General features: G+C 45.1%; 1 protein-coding gene across 1 annotated transcript in view; it reads left to right on the forward strand.

Annotated features, from left to right (window-relative positions):
- LOC103280851 (uncharacterized) overlaps positions 1 to 12,049 on the forward strand; it is a 97,191-nt gene extending 85,142 nt beyond the window's left edge. Inside the window, exons 45-52 of the mRNA XM_062976995.1 lie at positions 289 to 457; positions 4,327 to 4,506; positions 6,584 to 6,714; positions 7,507 to 7,706; positions 9,572 to 9,710; positions 10,117 to 10,248; positions 11,492 to 11,606; positions 11,743 to 12,049. Coding sequence (XP_062833065.1) covers positions 289 to 457; positions 4,327 to 4,506; positions 6,584 to 6,714; positions 7,507 to 7,706; positions 9,572 to 9,710; positions 10,117 to 10,248; positions 11,492 to 11,606; positions 11,743 to 11,860 — 1,184 coding nt within the window. The 3' untranslated portion in view covers positions 11,861 to 12,049. The remainder of the gene's footprint in view (positions 1 to 288; positions 458 to 4,326; positions 4,507 to 6,583; positions 6,715 to 7,506; positions 7,707 to 9,571; positions 9,711 to 10,116; positions 10,249 to 11,491; positions 11,607 to 11,742) is intronic.
- Positions 12,050 to 18,079: the final 6,030 nt, after the last annotated feature.

The raw sequence follows: 18,079 nt of genomic DNA on the forward strand, positions 1-18,079 counted from the left end.
TTCTCTGTGGGGAGCATAAACTGGGGGAAGCCGCGCCTACAAGGGTTTCAGATGTAGGAGGGTCCCTTTATGACGGTTGAGCAGGATGAGGGCTCAGGCCCTCCTGAGTCTGGTGTCTTGGCCCTGAGATGGGAAAGCATCACAGGAGAGCCTCTGGGAGTGTGCAGAGTGCAGACCAGGTGCCTGCCATTCTACCATGCAAGTGGTGTGTCCTGGGCAAAGGGGAAGGCAGGGCAGTGGATGCATCCTTTCCAGCCCTCGCTTCATGCCCGTTGTCTTTGCCTCCAGACATCATGCTCCCCAACACCTACAAGAAGAACGTGGAGGGCCTCTGTGGGAACTTTGACGGGAAGCACAAGAACGACTTCACCACACCGGACGGCACGCTGGTCAGCAACGTGGACTCCTTCGGAGAGAGCTGGAAGGTTCCCATCCAGAGAGGAACCGCTCGGTTCAGGTAGTGGCCCCAGAGGCCCAGTGTTTGGGCAAAGGCCCTTTGGGGGGAAGGCCCCCAAGCCCCAACTGTGGTTGACATGCCAGAGCTGTGGTTGACGTACCAAGTGTGCGAGAGGCACAACTGGGACTGACTGACAAAGAGGCTGCTCCATCTGGTCCAGACTTAAGCAGATGGAGATGCCACGGAGAATCGTAGTTTGATCAGAAAGCAGTAGGACTCATGCATTCCTCTCAATGTTGCTGAACTGCAAACCCCAGCAGTCCGGTCCAAATATAGTATCAAATAGCAAGGAATGTTGGGAGGTTCCATCCAAACACAACTGGACGGCCACACAGTTCCAGCTCCTGCAAGAGAGGAGTTCTTGTTGTGGTCCAATATGATGAAGGTGGGATGGCTTCCAGAGATGACCCAGCCATTCCGAAAGTACATTGTGGTCATGGGGAAAGATCAGTCTATGTCAGCTTGGAGAGTTCTCTGGGCCTCCATCTGGATTTGTGCCAGTCTTATGAAGGGTGTGCTACCAAGGAGAACCCATAGCTTTATCGCAGTGGTTCTCAACCTGTGGGTCCCCAGATGTTTTGGCCTTCAACTCTGAGAAATCCTAGCAGCTGGTTAACTGGCTTTGATTTCTGGGAGTTGTAGGCCAAAACACCCGAGGAAAGCAGTAGAACCTCAAGCATTCCTCTCAATGTTGTTGGACTGTAAAGACTAGCAGTCCAGGCCCAAAATAGCCAGAGGCACAAAATGCGGAGGGATTCCATCCAACCACACCGGGAGTGCCATGATGCTATGGCCACCATAATGGGAGTAGCATTTGTTGTGGTCCAATGTCAACCTCTGCTGATGGTAAAATGGCTACCAAGCATCCCGAGATGACCATAGCCAGCCCCAAAGCACTTCTGTTGGGATTGTGGCCATGGCACAAATCCCTCTGGAATAGTTTGTGGCTGTGAGCCCATCATGTAGGTAAGACCAGTGGCCCCAATAGCACAGGAAGAAATGCTTTCCTGAAGTTTCCAAGGAGAGGGTGATTATGTTTTGGGAGACAGGAAAGGCCCAGTTCACCGCAGAGAGTTCATCTGGGCCTTCAGAACCCCAAATTCCTGGGATGTTCCCTTTGCCCAAATCCAGAAACAGAATGCACAGATGTCTATAATCCACAGTGAAACGGGAAAAGGAAAAGTATGGTATATAATAGTATAGTTTAAAGTAACTAATTTATGAGTTCTATATTTGTAAGTTTTATATTTCTATCTATATATATAAAAGGGTAATGAAATTTCTGCCTAGGACAAAACAACAAAACTACACATCCCAGAAACACTAAACTTGGCAGCACAACCCCTCATCCATGCCTCTACGTTCATACAACAAAAAGAAAAGAGAAATAAAGTCCCAATTAGAGGGAGATGAATAATTGTTTTTATCCAATTGCTGCCAATTAGAAGGCTAAGCTCCGCCCACTTGGTCTCCTAGCAACCCACTCAGCCCATGGGACAGGCAGAGTTAGGCCTCACTTAGGCCTCTTCCACACTGCCTATAAAATACAGATTATCTGATTTGAACTGGATTATATGGCAGTGTAGACTCAAGGCCCTTCCACACAGCTATATTACCCATTTATAATGGACTTAATGTCAGGGGAAAACCTTTACCCTTTACCTTAACTATCACCAATTCCTCAATACTTTATTTTCCATACCACCATACTTCACCACAGCAACACGTGGCCGGGCATAGCTAGTAGTAATATAATCTTTTCTATATCCAATCTGTAACACCAACTCGTATCCAACTTGTATAAGAAAGGGGTTGTGGTGACGTACCTACTTAACTATACAAAGTCCCAGAATACTTGTAAAGTATCTATACAAACAAACGATAGTCTATGTACAAAGAAAATGTGTCCAAATGACATATATTGTTACAGTTCCCCGTACAAAGCTCAATTTGGCCGTACCCGACAAAATGAAAAGGAGCAACAGCTCTAACATAAAAGTTATTCAAGTCTGGTATTGGTTCCAATGTATATAGGGATACAGTCAATGAAAATATCTTCCAAACAGATGGTTGGTCGTGTTGCTGTATACTGGAATTATTTTCTTCATTCCAGTATACAGCAACACGACCAACCATCTGTTTGGAAGATATTTTCATTGACTGTATCCCTGAGGCCTATATGTATTGGAACCAATACCTTTTGAATAACTTGAATAACTTTTATGTTAGAGCTGTTGCTCCTTTTCATTTTGTCGGGCACGGCCAAATTGAGCTTTGTATGGGGAACTGTAACAATATATGTCATTTGGACACATTTTCTTTGTACATAGACTATCGTTTGTTTGTATAGACGTACCTACTTAAGTCTGAAGTGGATTTAAATGAAGTCAGTGATAGGGACGGGGTTATGGTTTATCACTGACTTCATTTAAATCCAGTTCAGACTTAAGTAGGTACGTCACCACCACCCCTTTCTTATACAAGTTGGATATGAGATGGATATATAAAAGATTATATTACTATAGAAGTATAAAACTTACAAATATAGAACTCATAAATTAGTTACTTTAAATTATATTATTATATACCATACTTTTCCCTTTCCCATTTCACTGCAAATCCAGAAACAGGCAAGATTCTCCTCTTTCTCCGGAATGGATGTAAGCGTGTCATAGACAGAACGCCACCAAATAAAGTTCAACACAGTTTATTAAAGTTACAGAACTAAAAAATGCCCATAAGAAACAAAGGACTAGGCAAACACTTGCCTTCAATGTGAAAAGATACAAAAAAGACTCCGCTGGTACTAAAAACGGTTCAAAAGATAAACCGGATTAAACAGGAGTTTAATCCGAGTTAAATCAAAGATGCTTACTTCAGCCTGGCAATTTAAACAAACAAAAGTTGATAAACAAAGATTCAATGTAACACAAATAATTGGCAGCAGATTCCTCTCTGCTACTCAAAAGCTACAATTGAGTAACTAAGGTTGTTACTCCTCCGTGCAGCGAGCGAAATCCGGGTCCAAACACATCAATCAGGGTAGCAACGGTCAGCAGGGTCCCAATCCGGTCCGAGGTCGAAAGCCAGGTACAGACGTCTTTAGTTCACCAGTTCCACCGATAGCCACAGAAGGGATAGTCCGAGGTCGAAGTCAGTCAGTCAGTCCAGCGTCAGTCCAGAGTAGGCAATTAATGTCCGTCAAAAAGACGACGGAGGTCCAAGCTATCAAGATTAAACACAAGTTGCACAGAAAAACCCCACACAGTTCCTCCCGCCGTCTATGCCCAGTGTCCTTGGTAACTTACGTATCCAGCAACGAATCACACCCGTCTTCAGGAAATTCCCAACAAGAGCCCAAGCGTTCGTCCAGATTACCTTGCCCAACGCAATTAGCCATTGATTCTAGACCCCATTTTATGCCAGTTCATAACTCCTCATCGCTGTCAGCTGTTACCCTAATTCCAGGTGCCTCCTCATCATCATCCTCATCAGAGCTAAAACACCTTTGACTACACCCCACAGCATCCCCAGCTGTGGATCCCGTCCCATCCCTCCAGCCCGTCCACGGGTCCGATCCTGCAACCCGCCAGTTGCCTCCCATGCTATCATTGCCGGTGACACCCAAATCCTCCCTCACACGAGTCCACTCCATGTCATCCTCCTCTGAGCTAACCATCTCTTCCTCCATTCTCTCCGTAAAACCCTCAAAGGAGTCTTCGTCAGTTGGTTCTGCAAATAAGTCTCAGAGCCGTTTCCTTTCGCGCTCCTCAAGAGAGTCTGACTCCCGAGGAGTCTTACGACCTCGTCTCCCAGTATCGGAGCCAGAAGGCTCAACCATAACAAAGCGTGCCTCTTCTCCATTGCAGGCGAGACGTCCTTTCTGAGGAAGACCTGGACGGGGTCGAGCTGGACACCGGGTTCTCCCTGCTTTGCTCCCCTGAGCAGCTCAGCTGGGCCAACAGCAGCGCCAACTGCGGCGTCCTGGCCGATCCGAGCGGACCCTTCCGAGCCTGTTTCGACCGGGTCTCTCCAAACAACTTCCTGCAGTGAGTCTTCCGTCTTCACTTTCCTTTCGCTTGGCATCCCTTGGGGCAAGAGGCTGGGTTTTGTCTTCAGGGGCTGGGAAACCTAAAAGTCTTAGGACCATAGCTGGGGAGTTGGAAGGGACCCCAAAGGCCATCCAATCCAACCTCCTCCTAACACAAAGGAAGACACAATCAAAGTCACCGTGTGTGTTGCTTGCTCATTTATGACCTGAAAAGAAAAGGCCAAACACCAGGACCAAAGAGAAATGGTTCTACAGCCACAAATATCTATCTATCTATCTATCTATCTATCTATCTATCTATCTATCTATCTATCTATCTATCTATCTATCTATCCACACACATACACTTTTATCCATCCGGATTTTTCTGTAGTTGCTGTGCAATTTCCAGCCTTTGCTGTGGTTTGAGCTCTCTTTATTATCATTTATGGATAAATATCAACTTCAATACACCTTTTGGAGAAAAAGAATTGAATTCATATCATCTGGCGTCCTGTTGATGCCCACACTTTGCAAGCATTCTGACACAGTTAGGAATTTTCCTGACAATATGTAACAAATGAAGTTGAGGTTTGCAAATAGTATGTGGTGGCCTTGTGCATTATTGCACAGTGAACATAATTCTGCATTCTTTCACAAAGTTGTGCATTGTGCAACACTGCTCAATGAACATTGTGCTGTGTTATCGAAGGCGTTCATGGTCAGAATTACAGGGTTGTATGTTTTCCAGCCTGCCTGGCCATGTTCCAGAAGCATTCTCTCCTGATCTTTCACCCAATCTATGGCAGGCATCCTCAGAGGTTGTGAGGTATGTTCACTGTGCCACCACAAACCTCAACTTCATTTGTTACCTCACAACCTCTGAGGATGCCTGCCATAGATGTGGGTGAAACATCAAGAGAGAATGCTTCTGGAACATGGCCATACAGCCTGGAAAACACACAAAAATCCTGAGCATTGTGCTGTTGTGGAGTGTGCGTTCAGTTGTGCAGTAGTCCTGTTCTGTCACAGGGTGGCAGCCGAGTGCAACTAAGGCTATGTTCCATGAGTGTAAAGTTATGCTAAATTATATATATATATATATATATATATATATATATATATAGGATGGGAGCCCCGGTGGCGAAGTGCGTTAAAGCACTGAGCTGCTGAACTTGCAGATGGAAAGGTCCCAGGTTCAAAACCCGGGAGCAGCGGGAGCGGCCGCTGTTGCTCCAGCTCCTGCCAACCTAGCAGTTCGAAAACATGCCAATGTGAGTAGATCAATAGGTACTGCTCCGGTGGGAAGGTAATGGTGCTCCATGCAGTCATGCCGGCCACATGACCTGGAGGTGTCTACGGACAACGTGGGCTCTTCAGCTTAGAAATGGAGATGAGCACCAAACCCCAGAGTCGATCACGACTGGATTTAACATCAGGGGAAACCTTTACCTTTACCTGATGTAGGATCCTCACCTGTTTAAGTCATACGCATCAGCAACTCCAAATGCTAGTGACCCAATCTGGTGCTGGTTGCAACTTGATTAGCCTAAAAATGGTTAAAATGAGAAGCCAAGATCTTCCTGGGTCTGGTCTTATATTTTAAATACAAGGAGTCTGGAGGTTTGTCTTTTTTTGGCTTGAAATGAGGGTCAAGCAATGGATGATGCCCATTGTTCCTATTGGCAACCAACGCATAGCCTCAACTATGCAGAGAGCAATTCTCCAGCTTCTTCTGGCACAAGAAGGATGGACTAAATGGGATCCACGGCCCCTTCTTTCCCTCTGAGGCCATTGTCGTCTCAGCTCTTCTGTCCAATCTGTTGTCGAAGGCTTTCATGGCCGGGATCACAGGGTTGTTGTATGTTTTCCGGGCTGTCTGGCCATGTTCCAGAAGTATTCTCTCCTGACTCTTCACCCTCATCTATGGCAGGCATCCTCAGAGGTTGTGAGGTATGGAGAAACTAAGCAAGGAAGGTTTATATATCTGTGGAAAGTCCAGGGTGAGAGAAGAACTCTTTGTCCAACTTTCTTCCCTTTGACTCTTGGTCGCCTTGCCTTTCCTTGCACCACCACCACCTTTGCCTTCCCTGCAGGGCCTGCCTTTTTGACCTGTGCGTGGAGGACAACCGGACGGCCAGGCTGTGTCCCATCCTGGACCAGTACACCCTGGCCTGCCAGGAGGAAGGGGTCTCTCTGCCGGACTGGAGGGAGAAAACCACCTGCGGTGAGGAGAGCCACACGGACCCATTCCTTCTGCAGCTGTGGCCTTGAGCAGGCCTAGCCCTGGCCCTTTGCCTAGGGAAGGGACCCATTGGCTACATTCCTTCCTTCCTTCCTTTGGGAAGGGCAGAAGGGGTTAAAACCCCTCCTTTCATGGGCCCAATCCTGGCCTACAGAGATCTGTTCTCAGCTGTGGCCAATTGATGTGGGCTGCAAATGCCAGGTCACACTCCGGGGCCACCCTCTCAGCCCAAACCCTAGAGTGAATTCCTGCTACACTTAGACCCTTTGACTCGGTTATGGAAGGGTGAGCCCACACTTATGGAAATCCCATTGATTCAATGGCTGTACTACAACTATACCCAGGGTGAACATTGGAGTAGGGGACAGGGGCAATATTTATACCAGGGAATGGGCCATTCCAACATGTTCCAAGCACATTAGAAGAGATGTGATATCACTCCTGGTCAGCAGTGTGCACCAATGTGGGGCTATTATTTCCATGTTTTTGAGAATGTCAGAGGATTCTGGAAGGATGCACTGAACTACCACATCTGAAGGCAATTTGGAAACGTTTGGAGACCTTTTTTGCAAGATGCACCCCAAACTGTGGAATGTAGCTTTCCTTCAGGGTTGGGAGGAGGCTCACTTTGGGTCTCCAAAGGGTTTCTGGGGGGCACCAAAGCAGGGCTTGGGCCACATTCCTCCACATCTGTCTCTCATGCCCATAAGAGAGTCCCTGCCTCCACTGCCCTCCCTTTGCATGCTCAGAGGTTATGTGTCTCGGTCTCCGCAGTTCTCCAGTGCCCTCCAAACAGCAAGTACAGCTCCTGCATGTCCGCCTGCCCGGCTTCATGTTCAGACCTCGCTGCTCCGGCGGAGTGTGATGCCCCTTGTCTCGAAGGCTGCGAGTGCCTCCCCGGATACGTCCTCAGCGGCTTTGAGTGTGTGCCCTTCCGGGAGTGCGGATGCACCTTCTTGGGCAGGTATTATCAGGTAAGGCAGACAATGACCCGTTTCTTCCCTGGACAACACAACCGTGGAACTCCCTTCTAGGAAGTCTTGACCGACTCCCTTCTTATTTATTTATTTTATTTATTTACAGTATTTATATCCCGCCCTTCTTTCTCACCCCGAAGGAGACTCAGGGTGGATCACATTATATACATATAGGGCAAATATTCAATGCCCATGTACACATCAAACAGAGACAGACAGACGCAGAGGCAATTTAACCTTCTCCTGAGGGGATGTTCGATTCTGGCCACAGGGGGGAGCAGCTGCTTCATCATCCACTCTGATGGCACTTCCTCACTTCCTCATTCCAATGTCGTAAATTAGTTAAACTTGCCTCCCCACTTTTATAAGTGGTACCTTATTTGCTACTTGATAGATGCAACTATCTTTCGAGTTGCTAGGTCGAGTTGCTATTTTATTTTTAATTGACGGGGGCTCACCCCGCCATGGGCTGGCCTCAAACTCATGACCTCATGGTCAGAGTGATTTATTGCAGCAGCAATAAATGTCCCATGGAAAATGGCCCTCTAGGCCACTGCTTCATAAACCATGGATCCTGACCCCAAATTGAGTCCCCTTGGCTCAATGTCAAAGTTATGAAAAAATTGGCAACAATAAAAGGTTTCTGAACGCCACCTAGTGGTTGTTGCAGACATTTACATAAATCTATTGTGCATGGTGTCCAGTGAACTCTGCAGAAGATGCTTCATCTTTACTTCCTAAAAAGGAAAATCTGCCTGTTTAGAAAGCCTTGCAAATGCTGATTTGTTATCCGTAAAGGTCTGAGTTTCATACCTATTTTGTATACCTGGAGTCACATAAACACTTCTCAGGCCAAAAGAGATCCCAAGTAGAAAAATATAAGAAGCCCTGGTCTAGAATATCAGCCTTGGAAGGCCTGGCAAGAACAGGAAGGAGATTTTAAAGGCACTTCACTTCTGAGCAAAGATGGTTATCTTCTCATTGTTTGCTTTAAAGTGCAGAAGCATCTCAGCATCTCACAAACTGGGCCGTCCAGGAATCTTGCCTTTCTCTTGCAATCACAAAATATGGCCAGATGGAGTCAACAGTCATAAAACCCTGCAGAGAGCTATATAACTCAGGTTATTTTGGTCTTTTTCTGTGGGTTGCACAGTCTCTACTACTAGCTGGTTTCCCCCCAATACCTGGATTAAGCCCATGTTTCCCTTCCAATGATCCAGCAGAAATACAAGGTATTTTGAGAGGGACAAATGTCTCTTTCTCACCATTGAAAGGAGTAGCTCCTTTCAATGTTGACCTTGGTTGGTTTGAGGGAGTTCCCTTCTGTTCCTCCTGATTGAGTTTGGCAAAGTTGCCTTTTGACCATAAGTCCTGGAATCCATTCTCTTTTGGAAGCATACTCCAAAAAAGGAATGGCTCTACTACGTTCTGCTTCCAGCCATGTTCCTCAACGATTATCCCAGCATATCATGGAAGGTGCAGAGTCTTCCAACTTTGCTGCTAACTCTCCATATCCATAGATTCTGCATCTTCAGATTCCATCATTCATGGCTTGAAAATGTTTTTCAGGGAATCCAAAAAGCCTGTTTTTATTTGGCCATTATATATAAGGGGCCTCAATTGATTGTGCCATTGTATCTAGTGGGACTTGAGCATCCATGGATTTTGGTATCCAGGGAAGTCCAGGCACCAAACCGCATTGGATCCCAAGGCCTACAATGATCAAAGCATCCAAGCATTGATCAAGGCAGATCTCAGGAAGGTCTTCTAGTATCTCTTGGTGGGAGGAATTCCGCCCTGGACATGGATGGGGCCAAGAAGGGTTCTCTCATTAAAGTTCCTCTTCTTTTCTTCCCCTCCAGGTCGGAGAGAGGTTTGTGACAGAGGACTGTGGCCAGACGTGCTTTTGCACCAACAGCTCCAGGGTCTCTTGTGCCCGAGCGGCCTGTGCCCACAGCGAACTCTGCACCGTGGTCAACTTTGTCCGTGGCTGCTACACAAGTGAGTGTATGCTCAATGGTTGCCAAGGGGTTGGAAGGAGGGTGGGCCTCCATCATTATCCTCCTCAAGGCCAGGCCAGTGGATCTGGCAGACTGACCTCATAGAATCATAGAATGGGAAGAGACCACAAGAGCTGTCCAATGCAACTCCTTTTGGTCATGCATAGAGTCAAAGCACAAAGACAGGTGGCTGCCCAGCCTCTGCTTGAAAGCCTCCAGAGAAGGAAGGAGACACCACTGGACTCCCAGGCAGAAGCAGATCCCACTGTCAAATAGCTCTCTCTGGCCTTCAGGAAGTTCTTCCTAATATTGAGTGGAATTCTTCCAGAAAGGGGAAAGGAGGGTCACTCTCTCTCTACTACCTAATCCTTTGGATCCCTCGTAAATTTTCTCTCCCTTCCTCCCAGACGGCCCTTGCCTCTCAAGCCCTTGTGTGAATGACGGTGTCTGCAATGAGGACAGCAGTCCCGAGGGCTTCCATTGCAGATGCTCTGAGGCCTATCATGGAAATTACTGTGAGATTGAGACAAAACCCATAGGTAAGCATCCCCACACCGAATGGCCATAATTGACAGGTGCATGAGCTACAAACTCTCCGACTGTCCAGCTGGGATGGCCCTCATTAACCTTCTGCTATGTTCAGCTGCCTCTAAAATGTCCCCGTGGCTGCCTCCTTTCTTTCCCACTCTCTCCTTGTCTCCAGCATTGCTGCAAAATGAGTTCAAGGTGGTAACGTAGTCTGGCTAACTCCATGTAATGGCAGAATCTGTCCTTTGGCTGGCAGAACAAGGCTATTGTCCTTCTGCAGGTGGTTTGCTTGCCACAGCCCAACAAAAGAAATTTCTTGATGTCTTGGTGTTTCATCCTGTTCCTGGAGTTATTTGGGGCTGGTCAAGATAATTCCATAGGCTAGTCCCCATCTGCTCCAGTTTCGTGATTTTCTTTGGGTGAGCAGATGTCAATGGTTCTATGGCATGTCTTCTGTATCTCAAATACTAGAGCTGATAGAGGGAAACTAGTGCCATTTTTGGAACCAGTAGGTCAGATCATCTCCAGAAACAGGTCTAACATTTGAGACGCCAAAATATGCATTGGCCAGTGTTATAAATGGCATGCTTTCAGTGGTGTCCTTTCCACAGACAATGTAATGCTGTTTAATGTGAGCATGTTGGCTGATGTCCTGGAGGTGTTTGATGCACAAGGAGATCTAGTTAGGCCCGGGCTGTGGCGCAGGCGGGAGAGCAAGCCAGTGCAATTAACTGCAATGAATCACATGAGTTCGAGCCCCGCTCGGAGCCTATGTTTGTTTGTCTTTGTTCTATGTTAAAAGGCATTGAATGTTTGCCTATATGTGTAATGTGATCCGCCCTGAGTCCCCCTCCCTGAGAAAGAAGGGCGGAATATAAATGCTGTAAATAAATAAATAAAATAATAGTTCAGCCCACAGCCATGCAGTGCCCTTCCCCATGGTGTTGTGCTTTCTAGTCCAGTGCATTTAAGCAGAACTCCACAAGTGCAACCCCTGGCCTATGCCTAACCTTTTTCCATGGGCTTCAATGTGCCTCTCACTCCCTGGCATTGCCAAAAGAAGCCCCTGCACATCACCAGGGCAAAAGGATGGCACAATGTCCCCATTGCTGGTTCAACACACCTGCGACTTCACTACCTGGGTGAGGTGGGATATATCCAGACTTCAGTGAGAGGAGACACTGGATGGGTCCCCATGCAATTGCTCCCAGCCAGACACCTCCTGATCTCCCCTCTTTGCCTTCCTTGCTTCAGAAAAGCAAACAGAAGACGATTCCCGGATGGCCGTTTACATCACGCTCGGGGTCTCGGGCGGTGCTGTCCTTCTCACCTTGATCACCGCCATCGCGCTCTGCTCCTGCCTGCCCAGGTGAGTCCCTTTTGTCCAGGTGAGCAGGCTCAGATCCAAGGGGGTGGCCACCTTCAGAGCAGCTTCTCCCAAAGCAGGTGGGCAAGAGGTCTCCACCCAGGTCTCTGATGCAGGCCCTCTTTTCCCTTTTGAACAGAAAGCGCACCAGGAACTCCAGAGGAGCCCGGTCTCTGCATCCTTCCAGACCCTCCTCCTCCTCGGCTGCCCAGAGAGACTTCATCCAGGTCTCCAACCTGGCCTTCGAACAGGACTAAAATCAGTGGTTTCTGGCAATAGTCTCTTGAATGTGGCAGAGTCCACAATTTCCTCTTCTCGACCCTCCTATTCGTAATAAACCAAAGCTATTTTTCTGAAGACTGCCATCAAATCCCATGTTCTCCAAACGAATCTTTCCAACTAACTGTCAGGGGTTGGGGAGAGGGAGATAAATTGATTGTCTACCACCCTGACTGTTTTGATGAGTCAGTTCTCTGTCTGCTAACCCGAAGGACCACTTGATGCAGCAGCAAAAGTGGCACCAACAAAATGACAGCTCAATCTTTGCATTACTGATGATCCCAGCAGGTCTAATTGCTTTATTTACAAGGCTGTTATCAGTACAAGCAGGCACCTCCTGCATTCCTCAGTTCCAGATGAAAGCTCCGATCAGACAGTTCAAACGGAAGCCCTGACCTATTGGTCCTGCGGGCAATCAATCAAGATGGCTTGTGATTAACCCATGCGCTGCTGGAATGCTCTGCCGGAAACACACAGTTGCAAACACCCAACAGCATAACTTGATCTAACATTTCACTCTAACAACAGAACACACTAACACTAACATCACCTCTATTACTGGTGATGTATACAGGCATAGTTCTCAGTTGCACCAGCATAAATACCATCTGAGACACAGAATCATAGAATCCCAGAGTCAGAAGGGATCCCCAGGGGCCATCCAGTCCACCCCATTCTGCCAGGCAAGAAGACGCCATTCCAGCCCTCCTGGCAGACAACCATCCAGCCTCTGCTTCAAAACCTTCAGGAGGTGTCCAGCACCTTCTTCTACATCCCCCTCATTGTCTATTAGCAGCCAAAGAAAACCCCGGGGTGCATTTATGCAATCTCCCTTCACACAACCATTGATCATGAGTGAAGGTGGGCTCAGACAGGTTTCACCAGATCTTTAGTATGCACTATGCAAAGTAAGCAGAGCAGTCTTTTTTCTACATTGATCAAAATCCAGGCTGCATCAGTAAGACAGTAGAATCCAAATCAAGGTAAGCTATATTCCAGCACTATTCTGGACTGGTCCGACTTCATTTAGAATAATCCTGCAGCCTGTTCTGGGCAGAACTCAAGAAGAAATGGACAAGATGGAAGGTGTCCAGAGAAGAATGGCCAGAATGGTCAAAGGCTTGGAAATCATGAATCCTTCAGAGGAGCTGGGCCTGTTTAGTTTGGAGAAAGGAAAGCAGAGAGAAGGAAACATGAGAGCCATGTTCAAATATTAGAAAGAAGGCCACATTGAGAAGATAATAATAATAATAATAATAATAATAATAATAATAATAATAATAATAATAATAATAATAATATTTTATTTTTATACCCTGCCCCATCTCCCCGAAGGGACTCTCGGGGTGGCTTACATGGGGCCAAGCCCGGACATAAACAATATAAAAACAAAGCAACAAAACAGATCCATCAACAATAAAAACAAGTCATAAAATCACATAAAAATATACTGATAAAATCTTGGATTAGATCCAAAGAAACTGGGCCGAAAGTGCAAGTTATGTCGGTATCAAGATGCAAGACTGGAACACAATGTAGGAATAGAGTCAAACTGAAGGAAAAGAGATCCTACCTAAACACTATGTTCTGGAATTGTGTGAGAACATCTGTGTGGAGCATGACATGTGGGCATCCCCAGAGAGTCAGGCCACTGGCCAGTTGTTCCCAGTCCTGTTTCTGCTGATTCCACCAGAGACTGAACTGGGAGCCTCCTTTTTGCAAAACATTAAGTAAGGACAGAAGGGAGGGATGGGGAGAGCCGGGCCCCAATCCTATCATAGAAGCACAGAATCCTACGGTGGGAAGAGACCCCAAGGGCCATCTAGACTAATCTCCCAGCAGGCAGGGAAAGTGCCATTGATTCCACCAACAACCCTCGCAACAGATGGCCATCCCGCCTCTGTTTGGAAGCCTCTAAAGAAGGAGCCTCCACTGGACTTCCAGGCTGGATATTCCACTCTGGAACAGTTCTTACTATCAGGAAGTTCTTTCTAATGTTTAGGTGGGATCTTTTTTCCTGCAATTTGAATCCTCCCAGAAGGGAGTCATGAGGGAGTTTTTTCTCAGGGCGGATTCGCATTTGTAGGTGTCCTTCGGGGAATTCCCTGCCTAGAAAGCGCTCGGCTTCCTTTGCTGCGGTGGTTGTAAACGCTGCCATTCCTGTTGGGCCAGCTGTCAGTCCGTTGGCACCTTTGAGGCATTGCTGTGACCCACAAACAAGGACAGGACTGGTTCCACGCAGCACTTCAGATCTGGAAGGATAAATATCTGAACTCTTCTTATCCTCCTGTGCCCTTTTTGGATTGTGCTGCAGGGCAGAAAGAGACAAGATCTCTTGCCTGCTCAAGGTTGCCTTTCAGTCTTGCAAGTTGCTGAGGAATAAACATCAGGGTGAGGCCTTAAAGGAAGATGAGAGAAAACACCGCTACCGGCTTTGATTTGTTCTTCTTCGGTCTTTCAGTGCCATTCTCTGCTTAATGTCCAACCCAATGTGACTCACACTTTCGGGAGTGAAACGACATTGCATAACCTATCAGAAAATAATTGCACCCAGTCTCTGGGCACAGGTCCTTTTGGCAAATGTGAATTATGTGGAGACCACCTTTTGAAAACCACCAGTTAAGAAAGAGAAGAGCTGAGTTGAGCCTACGTGGAGGAGCTGTGTTAGAGCTGTGTGTTAGAGCTTTGTTTGGACACTACGTGGAGGAGCTGTGTTAGAGCTCTCTGTTTGAAGCTCCTGTGTAAAGTAAAGGCTCTGGATGAGCAAAACTGAAGCTGCCGACCTGCATGCAAGAGAAGCCCAGCAAGGGAGCAAAGAAGAAAGTGTAATCAACTTTATTTGTATTGCAAGGAACTTTATTTTGTAACTGCTGCAACTATGTTATTTTTGCTACAAGGAAAAAGCCTCTTAAGGAAGTAAGAAAAATGGGTCTGCTTTTTTGTTCATTTGATCATTTAATGCAGGGGTCCCCAAACTTTTAAAGCCAAGGACCGGTCCACAATCCTTCAGACTGTTGAGGGGCTGAATTATCATTTGAAAAAAAAATACAAACAAATTCCTATGCACACCGCATATGTCTTATTTGTAGTGCAAAACAACAACAACAATTAAAGAACAATACAATATTTAAAAATGAAAACAATTTTAACCAACATAAACCTATCAGGATTTCAATGGAAAGTGTGGGCCTGCTACTGGCCAATGAGATAGTCAAGTTAATTATGATTGTTGTTGTTGTTGTTATGTGTCTTCAAGTCATTTCAGACTTTGGGCGACCCTAAGTCTAAAATTATTTATTTATTCATTTACTACATTTATTTACTACATTTATATCCCACCCTTCTCACCCCGAAGGGGACTCAGAGCAGCTGTATGTACATACAATATATATATTATTAACAGAGCACAATATTAGCATTATATATTACTATATTGAACTATACCACTATACTGTAATATTATATGTAATATAGAACATATAATATTATTATATGGTATTATTATTAGTATTATCTATATATATAAAAGAGTGATGGCATCATGGCGACGCACAAAACAACAAAACTACAGGCCCCCCCAACCTCGAAATTTGACGACACAACCCCTCATCCACGCCTCCAGGTTGATACAAAAAAAAGAAAAGAAAAATAAAGTCCTAATTAGAGAGAGAGGAATAATTGCTTTTATCCAATTGCTGCCAGTTAGAAGGCTAAGCTCCTCCAACTTGGTCTCCTAGCAACCCAATAAAAAATAATAAAAAACACTAAAAATTAATTCAATAAAATACTATAATAACAGAAAATAATAAAATAAAATAAAAATAATACAAGAAAATAATAAAATATAATAAATAAAAAGATAACTTACAATAAAATTAATTTTAAAAAATACAAATAACGTCAAATAAAAATTACACAATAATTTTTAACCAATACCACCACCACTTTGCCACAGCAACGCGTGGCCGGGCACAGCTAGTATTGTATAACATTATAATATTTTTATCAATATTATATGTATATACAATATATTATATTACTAAAACTGATATAAAAATATTATATTATAAAACTGAGGGTGGGGGGCAGGTAAATGACCTTGGAGGGCCACATCCGGCCCCCGGGCCTTAGTTTGGGGACCCCTGATTTAATGGCTACTGGTACTGAGTTACACTGGTGCAAGTAAACTACTCTACTATATATTTACAGAGAGGGTCTTTTATAAATAAGCCCACATACCCAACGTGCCTCTCTCTTTCCCCTTCTCTTTCCTTGAGGTGTAAGAGAGAAGCAATCTGGGCCATGATTCCTCCCACTGGGCTTTCCCAGATGTGCAAATATTGTCCTACTTGGCAGCCTCATGCTTTGGCAAAATGCCATTTACACCCTTTAAAGGCAGGAGATAATTACACCTAGGTGGGTGGTGATAGAGATGGCCTTTCCCCAACGCAGGGTTTGACCTCATTTGATAGAATCACGAGTTGGATGATACCCCTAAAGTCAGGCAGTCCAACCCCCTCCTGCTAGACACATTCCAAGCCTTCCCAACAGATGGCCATCCAACCTCTGCTTTAAAACCTTCAGAGAAGAAAACTCCCTCGGAATTCCCAGGTAGCAGCAGATTCTACTGTTAACTAGATCTGATCATCAAGAAGTTCTTCCTAATGTTTAGGTGAAGATTTTTCTCCACCATTTGCATACATTCCTTCATTGTGTCCCAGTACCTAGAGCAGCGAATAACAAGCTTGCCCGTTCCTCCACAATGGTTTTATGTGATTGTAGCTGCCACAAGGACTGCGGGTTCAGAGCCCGGTTTGTCTAGCGTTCCATCAGGCCAGATGAGACACGGATGAGTTGACGGCAAAATCCGAGGTTCATTTCTCAATGGCCTGAGAGGATGTCAGCACTCTAATATGTGAATACATAATGTATTTATTACATTTTGATAACTTTTCAAGAATACTGTGCCAGCTCTCGATTGACTCAGAAAATGTCTGGTTAGGATTGGCTCCCTGATTGTTCCAGGCATCTATCTCACATCAACAATGGTTGGTCTTTGTTGTGGCGCGAAACGATAATAAACTATAATTGGGTTTTTCAATTCATTGATCTGCCCAGGAGAAGGGCACAATTTGGAAAGAATGTGGTGGGGTAAGTGATAACAGGCTAAGATGGGTCTAAATATTCCAACTCGGTGAATGCAGTGGGTCCCAGTTCAAAGAGACAAGGGGCGGGGGGGGGGGGGGTCTTTGGACTGGCGGTCTTATCAATGGAAGCCCCAAAGAGAAATCAGATTTGGCAACAAGAACAAGGAAGTATTCCCAGGAGTAAATCTGATAATTTCTGATTAATTGTGTGATCATTACTCTGAAAGTAGTTCTTCTGTTCCAGAAACTTTGTTTTTTGTGGCTGCCACAAACTAGGTTGAATTGGTTGAGACTCGATGAGATACTCATTGAAAAACTAAAGCAAAATGTGTATCAAGATGTCCCTTCGACAAAGACAAAGTTTAGAGTAAAATCTTCTCTTTGTGGTATACAACCAGATATAATTATGCAAAGTAATGGTTTCAGTTGTTAGACTGAATAACCTGTTGTCTCTGACCTGTTAGGAAAGCTGAGATTTTGCCAGTGCATAAAAACAGCAGTGCTTCAGAAGTGTTTTTCAGTGCTCAAAATATATATATTCTCTCCCATAAAACTACTTGTTTTATATTTTATATCATGCACTCAAGAGACAAAAATGAAGTAGACTGATAAAAAATAACATATTTGGTTTCCTTACAACCTTCATGTGTTCAGCATACACAGGTACAAAACTTATCGGTCCAGTTTCAGATATGTTTCAGGAACAGAATGCATTACAGTAGAGTCTCGCTTATCTAACATTCGCTTATCTAACGTTCTGGATTATCCAACGCATTTTTGCAGTCAATGTTTTCAATATATCGTGATATTTTGGTGCTAAATTTGTAAATAAAGTAATTACTGCATAGCATTATTGCGTATTGAACTACTTTTTCTGTCAAATTTGTTGCATAACATGATGTTTTGGTGCTTAATTTGTAAAATTATAACCTAATTTGATGTTTAATAGGCTTTTCCTTAATGCCTCCTTATTATCCAACATATTCGCTTATCCAACGTTCTGCCAGCCCGTTTATGTTGGATAAGTGAGACTCTACTGTATTATTAAAA

The sequence above is a fragment of the Anolis carolinensis genome, chromosome 3, assembly GCF_035594765.1.
Source record: "Anolis carolinensis isolate JA03-04 chromosome 3, rAnoCar3.1.pri, whole genome shotgun sequence".
In the NCBI taxonomy this organism is placed as follows: Eukaryota; Metazoa; Chordata; class Lepidosauria; order Squamata; family Dactyloidae; genus Anolis; species Anolis carolinensis.